The 13,361-nt window shown below is 37.9% G+C and overlaps 1 protein-coding gene across 2 annotated transcripts in view; it reads left to right on the top strand.

The window, feature by feature from the left end:
* The window catches only part of LOC104237697 (villin-4), a 34,571-nt gene extending 27,335 nt beyond the window's left edge, over positions 1-7,236 (top strand). For both annotated transcript variants that reach the window (XM_009791895.2, XM_009791894.2), the window contains exons 18-23: positions 171-311; positions 5,119-5,244; positions 5,314-5,379; positions 5,863-6,190; positions 6,266-6,507; positions 6,597-7,236. In XM_009791895.2, coding sequence (XP_009790197.1) covers positions 171-311; positions 5,119-5,244; positions 5,314-5,379; positions 5,863-6,190; positions 6,266-6,507; positions 6,597-6,710 — 1,017 coding nt within the window. In that variant the 3' untranslated portion in view covers positions 6,711-7,236. The remainder of the gene's footprint in view (positions 1-170; positions 312-5,118; positions 5,245-5,313; positions 5,380-5,862; positions 6,191-6,265; positions 6,508-6,596) is intronic.
* Positions 7,237-13,361: the final 6,125 nt, after the last annotated feature.

Genomic DNA, 13,361 nt, shown 5'->3' with positions numbered 1-13,361 from the left:
CCTATTACAAGTAGCTTGTGTATATAATAGATAGTTATTAGACACCTTAAGTGACGAAGTGTGGATGCCCACTTATCATCAAGTCAACACTAACGGAAAAATTCTAGACTTCACTTTGACTTGATTCTCTTAAAACTTGTCCAATGTGACAACTCACCTCTGTATTACAGGTGACAGAGATCTACAATTTCGACCAAGATGATTTGATGACAGAAGATATTTTTATCCTTGATTGTCATTCGGATATTTATGTTTGGGTTGGCCAGCTGGTAGAGTACAAGAATAAAATGCAGGCTTTATCCATTGGTGAGGTATGCCTTCAACATTTTATCTAGGAAGTTCTTTCATTACTAAGGTGATTATGAACTACTAAATATAAACTTCCGCATTTATTTGTTGGTGAGGTTTACTTTAGGTTGTTAATCTGAGTCTTCAGAAAATTGGATTGAGCATGTTATAGGATTATCCTGGTATGTACTATTCAGATAGGACATGCCTTGTTTGAATTCCTTGAATGACTGGAAGTTTTAAGGGATAAACCCTCAGTTTGTTCTGTAAAGAACTGATGGAGTACCAAAATTAGGTTTTGTTCTTTGTTGCAATTTAAGAAGAATGTCGAGAGAGCTTAGATGATGAAACTCTCTGCTGTTGAGGAATCTATGAGTTGTAATTTCGCAATGCATCGTAGCACGATAAATTTGCAATGCAAATGATTTTTTATTTTTTTTAAAATTCAAAATAATAAAAGCAAATTGGTTAAGGGATTTGTGACAGGATATATGGAAGTCAAGAAAATGGTTCAATAGCAAAAGTATTTATAATCATTTGATCTAACGAGAGGATGAGCATAGTAAGAAAACAAACTTTCATCGCTCGACACTGCTTCTTTGAGTAAACAAGAGAGAGATAGGGGAGCCTCAAGGAAAATATTCTAGTGATTGAATCGTGATTGAAAGGGAGCTGAAATTAGCTTATCAATTACTAGCTTGAGCTTCTCAGCTAACAGCTTAACAATAATTTTATAAACATTTCCCAACAAGCTAATGGGCATGAAATCTTTCACCTTGACTGCTCCCTTCTTTTTTGGAGTTAATGCAATAAAAATAGCATTTAAGCTTTTAACAAAGGTATCTCTCTGATGAAATGGTTCCACAGTCTTCCAAACATCATTCTTCACAATATTCCAACATTTCTGAATGAAGTATAGATTAAAACCATCTGGGCCAAGAGCTTTGTCACCTTTGAAAAACTTGATTACAACCTCCAACTCTTCCATCGAAAAGGGTCTTTGCAGCCACTCTTTATCATCTTCAGAAAGCCTCTTTAGATTTTCATTTTCCCGGGTTGGCCTCCATTCTTCTGTTTCTCTGAAAAGATTTTCATAAAAGCACTGTATATGGTCCTTTATGAGTTTCTTATCATCATTCAGTTCCCCATCAATTACCATCTTATCAATGCAATTAAATCTTTTATGGGCATTGGCTGGTTTATGGAAGAACTTTGTATTTCTATCTCCATGTTTTTAGCCATAGACACCTAGACTTTTGTCTCCATGATATCTCCTTAGCTTTTGCTACCTCCTCTAATTCCCTTTCAATAGAGTTTCTCTTTGTCTCTATCTACTCCTCATCTTGATTGATTCTTTGTCCATGATCTATCGCTTCCACTGGCCAATGCCTTATTCTTCTTCTAAATATCCAAACACTTCTCTGTTCCATTTTTCAAGATCACTTTTCAGCATCATTAATTTCTTGGCAAGTGTAGCATCTGGTTCACCTTAGATATTATAAGAGCTCCACCAATTCTCTTAACTGTTAAATAAAGCCCTGATGTTCGAACCACATATTCTCAAACTTGAAGTATCCTTTTCCTTTTCTCCATTCCTCACACCCCAGAAGGATTGAACAATGATCAGAGGTGGTTCTGGGGAAAACCCTCTGTATCACAAACTTGAAATGTTCATCCCAACCTTCTGATACTAAAAATCTGTCTATCCTGGAAGCACACTGACTGTTTCTTCCCCTAAACCATGTAAAAGCATCCCCATGAAGAGGCAGATCAATCAGAGACAGATCATGAATGAACTTTGAAAAGCCTCATTGCTCTTGTATTTCTGGCCCTCCCTTGCTTCTCCTCTTCAAATCTTATCACATTGAAGTCTTGCTCCACATTTCATGGTTGTGTCATAATCCCATTAATTGCGGCAGTTTCCCTTCATAGTTTTTTCCTCGTTTTCTTGTCGACCATAAACTCCTTTAAAAGCATATTGGAGCCCAGAAGTAGCTTCTTCCAGCATAATAGTTACTGAATGCTGTCCCAAATATTTCTCCAGGCAATTCCATCTTCTTTTGTCCCAGAAAATAAGAATCCCACCACTGTTCCCTTTTGCTTCCAACCCTACCCAATCAGTCCATCTTTAGCCTCCAATCTGACTGATACAAGAATGATATATACCCTCCATTTTTGTTTGTCAGACAAACAATATCAGCATTCGACTTCCGCAACAGAATGTTCACCATGTCCCTTTTATCTTTGTCATTTAGACCTCTAACGTTCCAGCATATGACTTCAAATTCAGTGATCAATTGTCAAAGGCCTCCTACCCTTAACTCTGCTCCCTTTTCTTGCCTTTCCCCCAAAGCCCATCCCCAACTCAAGAAGCTTCATCTCCCTTCATATTTTTTGTTTGCGAAGTAAAGAAGGAGGAGGAGGAGGAGGAGGAGGAGGAGGAGGAGGAGGAGGAGAGAGAGGTTTCTTGGGTCTAGCATTTTCAACTCGTAAAAGGAGCTCCATTAGCTTGTCTTCAACATCAACTGATTTTATCCCCAGTTGCTTGCTGATTTTTAGCATGTTCCTTTTCGCCCTCCTTGAAGCTTCAATTTGATTGAGTGGAAGTAATAAGGCCTTTACTGAAGAATTTCAGTATAAAGTTTGGCATCTTGAAGAAGATAGAATGTGAATTGAGAAATAGCTGGAGAATGTGACATTGAAAGAGCTCTTCCCAGATTTGTTCAGCCTTGTCTTTTATAAAAAATACACTATGGTAGACTGCTACCCAAAGTAGCTTGTTTGTTGGACTGCAGCACTTGGTGCTTGTCTGAAACAAGATAGTATGTGGAAAAAAAGCCAAAAAGAGAAGAAAAAAGGAAGAAAAGAAAAAGATTAGGCCTCAAAATCTGCAGTTGATGTTTTCTTTGTGAAGATTCCACTGGATCAATCGGCCACCTCCTATTGTATTGCATGCAGAATTGGTAAATTTGAATAACATTTTTCTGTTTAGAGTCCAGTTGGTGATGTCAGAAGACTTGAAGTACTCAACAAGTGGTTGGGAGAAGAGTTAGCTATGATTTAGAGACAAATCTGGAAATGATTTTGTTATGTATCATTTGGAAAATTTGGATAGAAAAGAAATAGTAAGTGTTTTGAGGGGAAAAAGGACTACATTTCTTTTGTACAGTTTAGATGTCTTTGAAATTTTGGGCTTTTGCTTTAGGATGAATATGGTAAATGATATAGCACATATTATGGACTTCTTAGATTCTTTCAATCTATAAGCTGGGTCAAGTCCACACTAATCTTTTAGCATACCCTTGGGTACTTATTGCCAAAAAAGTACACCGTGGAAAGAAAAGAAAGAGGGCTGGCTGTTCAGTCTCATGTATCATTTAAATAAAACTTGTCAAAGAAATTTCATGTGTGATAACTAAGTGTTATCTGTTCCTTTAAATGTGTGATTTACAATTTAAACATTGATTAAGAAAAGAGCAGGAAAGAGAGTCGTGTCAAGAGCTACTTCCTTGAATGATTGCAGGGAGCCCCGACGTGAGGACTTCCAAATAGAGAACTGGAACATAGTTTCTAGTTTGGGACCATTTGGTTCGAGGACTAGTTATTTAGGGATTGAAATACGGAATTGGTTGTTCGGTGAATGATAATTTTGAGATTGTTATGTGATGAAATATTAACAAGGACTGTTGTGCAGTTGTAATGCCGAAGTGAAGAATTAACTTTGTCACAGTATTGCTGATACACGTCTTATTCCATGTCTATCGAGTATAAAGTAAAACATAGATTCCCGTATACATTATACAGGAGATCAAATACTAACTTATTAATGCAGTGTGCTAATAATCCAAATTTTATACCAGAAATCAAATAATGCATAATGCTGAGTTTTATACTTAGATTACTTTTTATAGTGCAATCAAGTGAGCCCTGAGTGTCTAGCAGGGTGACATGATGGTCCCAAATGGGTAAGAGAAATATCAAAGCTCAAAAGACTTTTGCGGAAAGGCCAAAACTGGGTGGATGTCTAAAACATGTTCGAGTGTCCAAGTAGTGTCACAACAGCATTCGTGTAGGATTTTAGTAAGACCCAAACGCCCAGCTTAAATTTTGGTAATCTGGATCCTAGGTTGCGCTTTACTCTTCTTATGTAAGTAGCTGGATGTACTGATATTCCAATGTAATTGTGACATCATCACCTGTTCAACGTATTTTTCCAGTAGTTGCTATTGGCATTTTTCTCATATATAGGGTCAGAGTTAATATTTTTAAAAATTAAGAATGAACCCTTTCCATTCTCCTTGATAGGGATGTATAAAGTGAAGTTACATGCTTAGCTATTTTGTTTAGAACATGTAACCCATGTTCAAGAATAGGGTTTTTTTTTTTTTTTTTTTTTTGATAGCTAACCCTTGTTACTGAAATTCCTTGACATTTAAACAGCAGAGTGATTCACTAAATAACTCACAAAACCCCCATCATCGCCAGCATTCTTCATCTATGCTTTCTTTCTACACCAAAAGAGTTAATTATCTCTTACTTTTGTGGACTTCCTCTTGCCTCAGCACCCAAGTTCCAATCTTTGAAGACATGTAGTCTTCTTTTTCTTGAATTCCTCTGTGAATACAAGATTAACTGGATAATGCCGTTTCCCTGGGAAGTATAAGATAACAATTCTTCAGAAACCTAAACACTAGTTTTGCATAGTTTATGAAGTGCTAAAGCATAAAGTTTATAGCTGCACAGTTTAACAAAACCAAAATTGAATTTGTGATCTCGTGGTTTGTTAATTTTATTTTCTAATATGACATTATCTTTGATCAATTCCATCAGAAATTCCTGGAATACGATTTTCTTATGGAGAAACTATCTCACCAAGCTCCAATATATATTGTTATGGAAGGGAGTGAACCGCCTTTCTTCACTCGTCATTTCAGTTGGGACTCCATTAAATCTGCTGTAAGTGTCTTAATGATGTTTTCATATGATTTCTGACGCTAATTTTTGCTAATAGAGAACACTTGGCAGATGCATGGGAACTCATTCCAAAGAAAGCTCACACTAGTGAAGAATGGGGGCCCTCCACCAATGGATGTAAGTTTCTTCCTATATGTACTTGCTGTCTTTCCTTTCCTGGAACTACAGTGGTAATGAATTACTATACGTTTCATTGTCCATGTTTGTTTTATTTTCTTCTTTTACCATCTGGCACTTTGTTAGTTCATATGACACTTTGTTCGTTGATTTATCCTTTCAAATTTGTAGTTGGGATTGCAAAAGTCAAAGCTGTTTTATCATTCTTATAAGATACGACTTATAGAATGCAAACTTTATTTCAAAGTCTACTTGAAGAGATGGCTTTTTCCCTTTGTATACATATATTTCTGGAAATAGAATCATCTTGCTCTTAGGCGCTTCCACGTGATTTTGGTGTCTTGTTTCTTCCCTGTATAGACTGCTGTCCCTTTTCTAATTTTTAGCGTTTGGGTGAGTTCTTTGAGTTGTTGTTGCCCTTCATGTAATGACTCCTCTATCTTCGTGCTGATTTTTCTAACTTTGCATGCTTTGCTTTATCAGAAACCTAAAAGGAGAACACCTGTGTCATATGGTGGAAGGTCTGCTGCCCCTGAAAAGTCACAGCGATCGAGGAGCGTATCTTTCAGCCCTGACCGAGTTCGTGTTAGGGGCAGGTCTCCTGCTTTTAACGCACTGGCAGCTACTTTTGAGAACCCAAATGCTAGAAATCTATCTACGCCTCCACCAATGGTGAGAAAGCTTTATCCAAAATCTGTGACTCCAGATTCAGCAAAATTGGCACCCAGATCAGCTGCTATTGCAGCATTAACAGCAAGTTTTGATAAACCTTTACCCGCCAAGGACGTCATAATACCTCGCTCTATCAAAGGTACAGTCTCTTTATCTTGGAACTAACAACTTCGTTTCTCCATATGAGAAAACTAAACCTCTTCAAATGATGAAGGGATCCCTGAGGCACCAAAATTGAGCACTGAAACCCTCACATCAAGTCCTCAGGCAAACTCAAAGGAGAACTCAGTTAATAGTACAACAGAGGAGGCTCCTAAACCTAAACCAGAAACAATACAGGAAGATGTGAAAGAGGGTGAAACTGAAGATGAGGAAGGACTTCCGATCTATCCTTATGACCGGCTTAAAACAACAGCAGCAGATCCTGTTACTGAAATTGATGTAACTAAGCGAGAGGTGCGTCTTCAGAAAGCTCCATTTGGAGGATAGTACATGATGCTTTAGTTGATTTTACTATGATCCCTTTTTTTTTTCCTTCCCTGCAGACTTACTTGTCTTCAGAAGAGTTCAGAGAGAAATTTGGGATGGCTAAGGATGCTTTCTACAAGTTACCCAAGTGGAAACAGAATAAGCTAAAAATGGCACTCCAGTTGTTCTGAGTGCATCCAGGCCTACTCTCTCCCAGGTTGCTGCAGCATAGACTGCGGATAGAAGAAAACATACTTAGAGAATTTTACAACCCTTCTCTATCAATTTTCGCCCATTCCAATTGCTTCCAGTTTTCTATAATTGGCTCATACAGCAACAAGGGACCAATTTCAACAGTGTTGAGGGACAGCGCCAGTGTAATTTTAGCTGCTACTGGTCCTATGTTTCGGAACTGAACAGGACTAAGGATCCCTTCTTTACTTCCAGTGATATTTTTGGGGGTTTCTTTTTGCTAATTTATTATAAGTTAGTTGCTTGATTCTTTTTGTTTGTTGTGAGTTTGCATTTTTTTACGCATCCTATTTCTTTTCCAATTTTTTTTATTTTTGGTTGGTTTTAGCCATCATTGATTTAATAGAAAACCTGGGGGTTTGCAAATGAAAACTCATTAGGCTGTGACGCGAGGTTGTGTACAGTGTGTAACCACTCCACTTGTTATTTGTTTAGTAAATGGAAGTCTTGATTGGTTTTCCCTAATTCCTAGTTTCTCTGCAGTGTTGGGATTGTTTAATTTCTGTAAGTCTGGCTGTTGATTCTTTTTCCCATTTAATAACAATCAAATCTTCACTCTGTTAAAATTTTGTGAATTCCATCAATAAGTCTGATTATAATGTTACATCAGATATATCGATATACTTTTGTTTCTTTTTGTGATTGCAAATCTAGATTCATCTTCTTTTTTCTGTAGTGGCTTGAGGCAATTCTGAGACCCATGTTCCTGAATACAAGGCATTGACGGAAACTTGTATGCTTAATAGATGCTGGGAGTTAGGAATACTAGCGTCTGGCAGATATAAATATATAATAGTGGTAGATGCGAACTTTGTTTTGGCACTACCATCTCAAATTGACAGAGAAAAAAACTAGGACAACCAGCTGAAGGAAACAGAAAAATCTGATGCTAAACTAAGTTCTAAAAAAGCACATCTTTTCGTTTGCTATTCATTTGATTTCTTTTTATCCTTATCATCTACCCAAATAACAGCAGGAGTGGTGTGTTTTTTATAATCCTATTCGAACATCATTCCTTCGCATATTCAGGAACATATCCCACAATTGAGATATCTGATATTCATAGCAATGTATTATGCTTCTCTTACAACACACAGCATCTGCTACATATCTGCCTCCCCCTTTTCCGCAGATTATCTTAGTCAATAGCTGAAGCAACTTCAATTTATGAGGAGAACAACAGCTTTGACTATTCACCTGCATTATTTGTATCTGATAATATTCCTCTTGTGCTTATAAAAGAATAAAGAATGTCTTTTATATATATATTACCACTAGACACTCTGCCTACTGGCTAATTTTATTAATAACATCAAAATCCAAATAATGTCTTACAATTTATTTAAAAAAAAAAAGAACTTGCGAAAATAACTAAGGCTAGGATCAATTTCAAGCTACTGCGTAACTCAAACTTGACATTACAGCTATCTAACCTAACTAACTTAACATAAATCTGCAGAAACTCAAAACTGGTACTCCTTTGTCATTTGCACTGGACGTCCCCAACCTATCCATAGTAATGCACTCATGAATAAGCTTCCTTCCGTATCTGGCGATAGAATTGTAACAAGTGCTATCGTAAACTGTCATGACATAAAACACTATAGAGCTCATCCTGCAATAATCCTTCTTGTTTTGATTATGAAGTTTGGGACTTGAGCCTTATCCAGGTTCAAGATTTTGCGAGCTTGGGATGGAAGTCCTGCAAAAGAATGGAATTGCACCAGTCCATCAACTTCAAATGCATGATTAGCCAAGAAATCTGCCAATGCATTACCTTCCCTATAACAATGAATATGCTGCACCTGACATAGTTGCATATACATCTGAATATCTTCCACAGTAGAAGCTGTAGACCATGGAGTTGTTTACTCGTAAAACGGTACAGTTGAATTTGTAACGTCGTTTATACATACGTGATTAATTTGATCCAAGAATATAAAATAACCAAGAACAGAAATAAATTGAATAAAGGAACTTGAAGAAAATACAAGCCTGACTGTGAGACGAGCTTCCCTGGAAGCAAGAATAAAGACAATATGTAAAACAAAAAGAGAGAATATTGTTAACATAATAAGAGCAATTTTATTTTTTTGCGTACAGATGTTTCGTGTCCTACAATGAATACAAGTTCTATTTAGCTCAATTCAAGGAGACAAGATCCCCAAATCAAGCTCTTCTTTAATATGAATAAAACTCCTCTTGATGACTGCATAACATTTGAGTATAAATGCAAAGATTTTTTGTAACGGCTTCTCATTGAATGCTGCCCTTTCCATCCGATATCTTCCTTTCAAACTTTCTCCCCGGTTCCAGCGTCTTCAGAACTCACTCAACACCGGTTACATGTTCATAATCGGCGCTAGCTATTTGCTGACTCATATCTTATTTGTCTTCACTGCCATGTGTCAACTTGACGAACATCCACTTGTCATTTATCGATTTTACCCCATACAGATAGTCCCCCTACTTTCCGGTGACTAAACTTTATATTACCAGGAAGTAGATAAGACCTCTTTTCTTGGCGAAAAAATTCTTGAACGATTTCTGACACTTGAAAGGACGCACGTTTCCTTGCATTTAATGAGCCGAACATGTGTTATCCCGTAATTCGGTAAATATTTTCGCCATTTTCCTAGGTAATGATGACCATAAATTTTGCCGCCTATAAACTCCTTCACTTCTCATCATTTTTACCTTTCACTTTTACAAACTTTTCTTCTTCGAATTTTCTTAAAGCTTTTCTGCAGACTCTCTTTCTAAGTAAAATTTTCTTACTCAAATTTTCCATCATCATGCCTTCTTCTACCTCTTCCCCCGGTAACTCAGGCATTTACATCGGTGGTAGCCCTTCTAAGAAGAACAAAACCAAGGAAGCTGATGTCAGTCTTCCTACTACCAACACAATCATTCCCTCTCAATTAAATTTAAGGACAGATCTTCAAGTACAAAAGGAACCTCCTAACCCTAAAAATGACAGAAATTAGCTAGTCAGCAGATATACTTCTTCTATTAGTCCTACTAGTATCCCTGTCCTGAAGGAAGACTATGACTAGCAAAATATTAAAGTTTTAGCCCCTAATGAAGTGGAAAGGGTCACCTTCAGCAAACAAGGGTTCATGTACATTTATACATATTCTTCACTTTAAGAATGGGCCGAGAAATTGATCCCATTATTTTAAAGTTTTGCAAGAACTACCAAGTCTGTTTGGCTCCGGTAGTCCCGTTAATATGGAGAACTGTGGCGTGCCTTCGGGTACTATGCTCCTGGGCCGGTAAAACCCTCACTCTTGCTCATCTGATCGACCTCTACTCCCCAAATATTTTCCGAGAAGGCATGATCAAACTTAGTAAATGCGGCCACCATGCCATGGTCACCGTGTAGATGATGATAATGACCGTGGTTGGATAAAGAGGTTCGTTATCATTGCTATCAGGGATATTCTACCGGCAACAATACATCTTATCCCTGAATCCTGAAACTTTACTCATAATTTTTTTCAAATTTCCTTCTTCTACTTTATTAAAGAAAATTCTCTCCTCTGCTAACTCTCCCTTCTTCTATTTCAGCTACCCATTGGATTCCTACAATGGTTTAGAACATAACCCAATGAGTACAAAAAATCTTGGATGTTTTCACAACGGACTCCCGTAAGTGGAAAGAAATTTCACCCAAATTCAATTAAAAGGCCAAGAACCATGGTAAGTAAAACTTCTTTCCTTTTCAATCTCCATCATGACATATTACAAATTTGTTGACTCCCTTTCATAATACACATGCCTTTCAACGGGGTCTTCTGTCTGCTCTGCTGTTGAGGTTTCCCATGACCTAATGGTGGCTCATCAACAAATTCGAGCAGCCATTGACCGGAAGAGGGTTCGCGATGCTACTATTTTAGGTAAAGGCCCATCTTCCGTAAGTCCCCAGCCCAAGGAGAAAAAACCAAAAATAAGACGTACCTCGAAAGTTGAGACTCAAGAGAAGCCTTTGACAAAAGAAACCCTAGCTGGACCGACCATAGTGGTCTATGATGAAGACAAAACTGAGGATGATCATGAAATGGTTTCTCTTCAAAGAAGAAGAAGAAAGACTTCCCTTGCTCAATCGGAAGGAACTCGAGGACTCTTTACTAAAATGGAAATAATTTGAAATCGCAGAATCTCGTTTCCGGGCTCTAGTTGTTGCTTCCGATTAGAGGGGTTCCACCTTTGATATTCTTCCACCTCCTTCTCCAAGCCGGTAGGAGTTGCCAACTACTTAAAGCCTTTGGCTTCAAACAAAGACAGGCGGAAGATGGAGGCTCTTTCTGCGGAGTGTCTGATCAATAACAACATGCACTTTGCTTCTCAGGTATCATCTTACTCTTCTTTCTTCCATTTGCTAAACATTAACCTCAATAATTTTAATTTTTGACTTTTCAGGCTAACCTCCTTGCCTTTGAGGGCTTGCAAAAGACGATCCAAGTTAAAGAAGAACTTGCTCCCGAGCGGGATCAAAGTGCTGCCAGACGAGATCAACTTGCTGAGCGCCTCCCGAATTTAGAAGCTAGACTTGCTCAAATGGGCGAACTCGAATCCCGATTGGAGCAGTCTGAGTAAGAAAAAGCGATTCATAGCCAAGAGGCAACTTAGTTGCATACAAAGCTTTTTGAGTTGAAAGTCAAGTGGGCTGAGCTGTAGGATACTATAACTGTAGATGTCGAACGTTAGTTTGCTTCCACGAAACAAATCAATAACCTGGAAGCACACTTACATTCCAAAACTGATGAGGCTCTGTAGCCTAGGAGAAGAGAGCTAGGATGGAGGGAAGGCTCAAAAGGGCCATGAAGCAAAATCGCGAACATGCGAGGACAAATACTGATCTTTGCGGGACCTATGACATCATGAGATTTGAAAATGACCAGCTGCAGTCCAAAATCAAAAAGCTTAAAGCCAAACTCCTGGACCAAGAATATTCTTTCCTCCTTAATAAAACTCATGCGATTTATCATGTGAGGAGGAAAACTTTGGATAAAGCCAAAGAAGGCATTTCAAACATGGACGACTGCATTGTTGAGGCTCTTGAATTGGAGACAACCGCCTTCGAGAACATTCATGCTCGGCCCACTGCTTCAAGCTCCTCGAGAACTTGTTTTGATCCTCAAAAACCAAGGAGGAAGCTGAAGAAGAGGATAAAGATAAGGATGAAGGTACTAAACCGGATGCGGAACATCCTTCATCTTCAAAAGATGCAGTGGAGACTTCTCATCCTTTGGACTCTGCTGATAAAACCAACTGATGTATTTTTTTTGTTGTGACTATGCCGAAACTTCTATTGAGTTTGGCATTTTGACAAATAAAAGACATCTTTTGCTTAATTTTTGTGCAAAAATATCTTTTTCCATTTGATAAAGTTCAATTTTTTTTACATCCGATAACTTTAATTCCGGGCATTCATACTTCCGTTTTTACCCTTTAACTATGAGGGTTGCATAAGAGAGGGCCCTTATGTTTAAGATGCTCCTGCAGAGGATGTTTCCTGATCATTCCGGCACAAACATTTGAAATTTAAGTAAATTTCAAATGAAAAAGACTATATCATATCATTTGGACAAGAAACAAGACAAGAACAAAAGGATTTTAATTTATTCCTTCCATTTCTAAAGGTACATTTACATGATAAAAAATTCACTTAAGCAATTAAAGCTAGCAATACATGTGGCTAACTTGTACTACTTATATTTACGGGGCGGATCATGCATCCCCCTGTCCTGATAAGATACAACTTCCAGTTTTAATAGTCCCCGGTCTTAATGACACTTTTAGTGCTCTGATATATAATAGTTCCCCCAGTGTTCAGATGCTAGGTATGAGAATTCGAACACTGGAGTTCTTGATGTTGTCGATGATCCTTCTTCGTAGTATGCTTCACGTTGCTGTCTCATTAAAAATCTTGCTAGAAAAATCCAATTAGGACAAAAATTGGACGGAGGAAAAAAGAGTGCGGCACATACTTTCAGTATCATCAATGGTCTTCAACAATAATGCCTTTTGAGGCGAGTCATGTTCTAATTGCTTGGCAATTTTAATCCATCTTGATTTTTATTTGATATGAACATTTGCGGGTTATAGCTGAAATTCGATAAGGTCCTTCCCATGTTGGTCCTAGCTTTCAAGCATTAACTTCTCGGGGTACTTTGAGTCACTTTCCGCAAAAACTAAATCTCCAACTTTGAAATACCAAATATTTACTCTGCGATTATAGTACCTTTCCATCCTTTGCTTTTGTGACACCATCCTCACATATGCTATATTTTGATTCTCTTTAAGTAAATCCAGCTTGATCAACATTGCTTCATCATTTCCCTCCTCATTTTCCCAGGGATACCTTATGGTCGGTTCCCCAATTTCCACCAGAGTCAAAGCTTCTTCACCGTACATAAGGGAAAAGGGTGTTTCTCCCGTGCTTGACTTCGCCGTTGTTCGATATGCCCATAACACTCTCTGTAACTCTTCTGTCCAATTGCCTTTAACATCCTCAAATTTCCTTTGGAGGTTTTGAATTATCACCTTGTTGGTTGACTCCGCTTGACAAATAACATTTGAATGAT

This window comes from Nicotiana sylvestris, chromosome 8 (assembly GCF_000393655.2).
Source record: "Nicotiana sylvestris chromosome 8, ASM39365v2, whole genome shotgun sequence".
Classification (NCBI taxonomy): Eukaryota; Viridiplantae; Streptophyta; class Magnoliopsida; order Solanales; family Solanaceae; genus Nicotiana; species Nicotiana sylvestris.
This window is presented reverse-complemented; position numbering and strand designations above follow the sequence as displayed.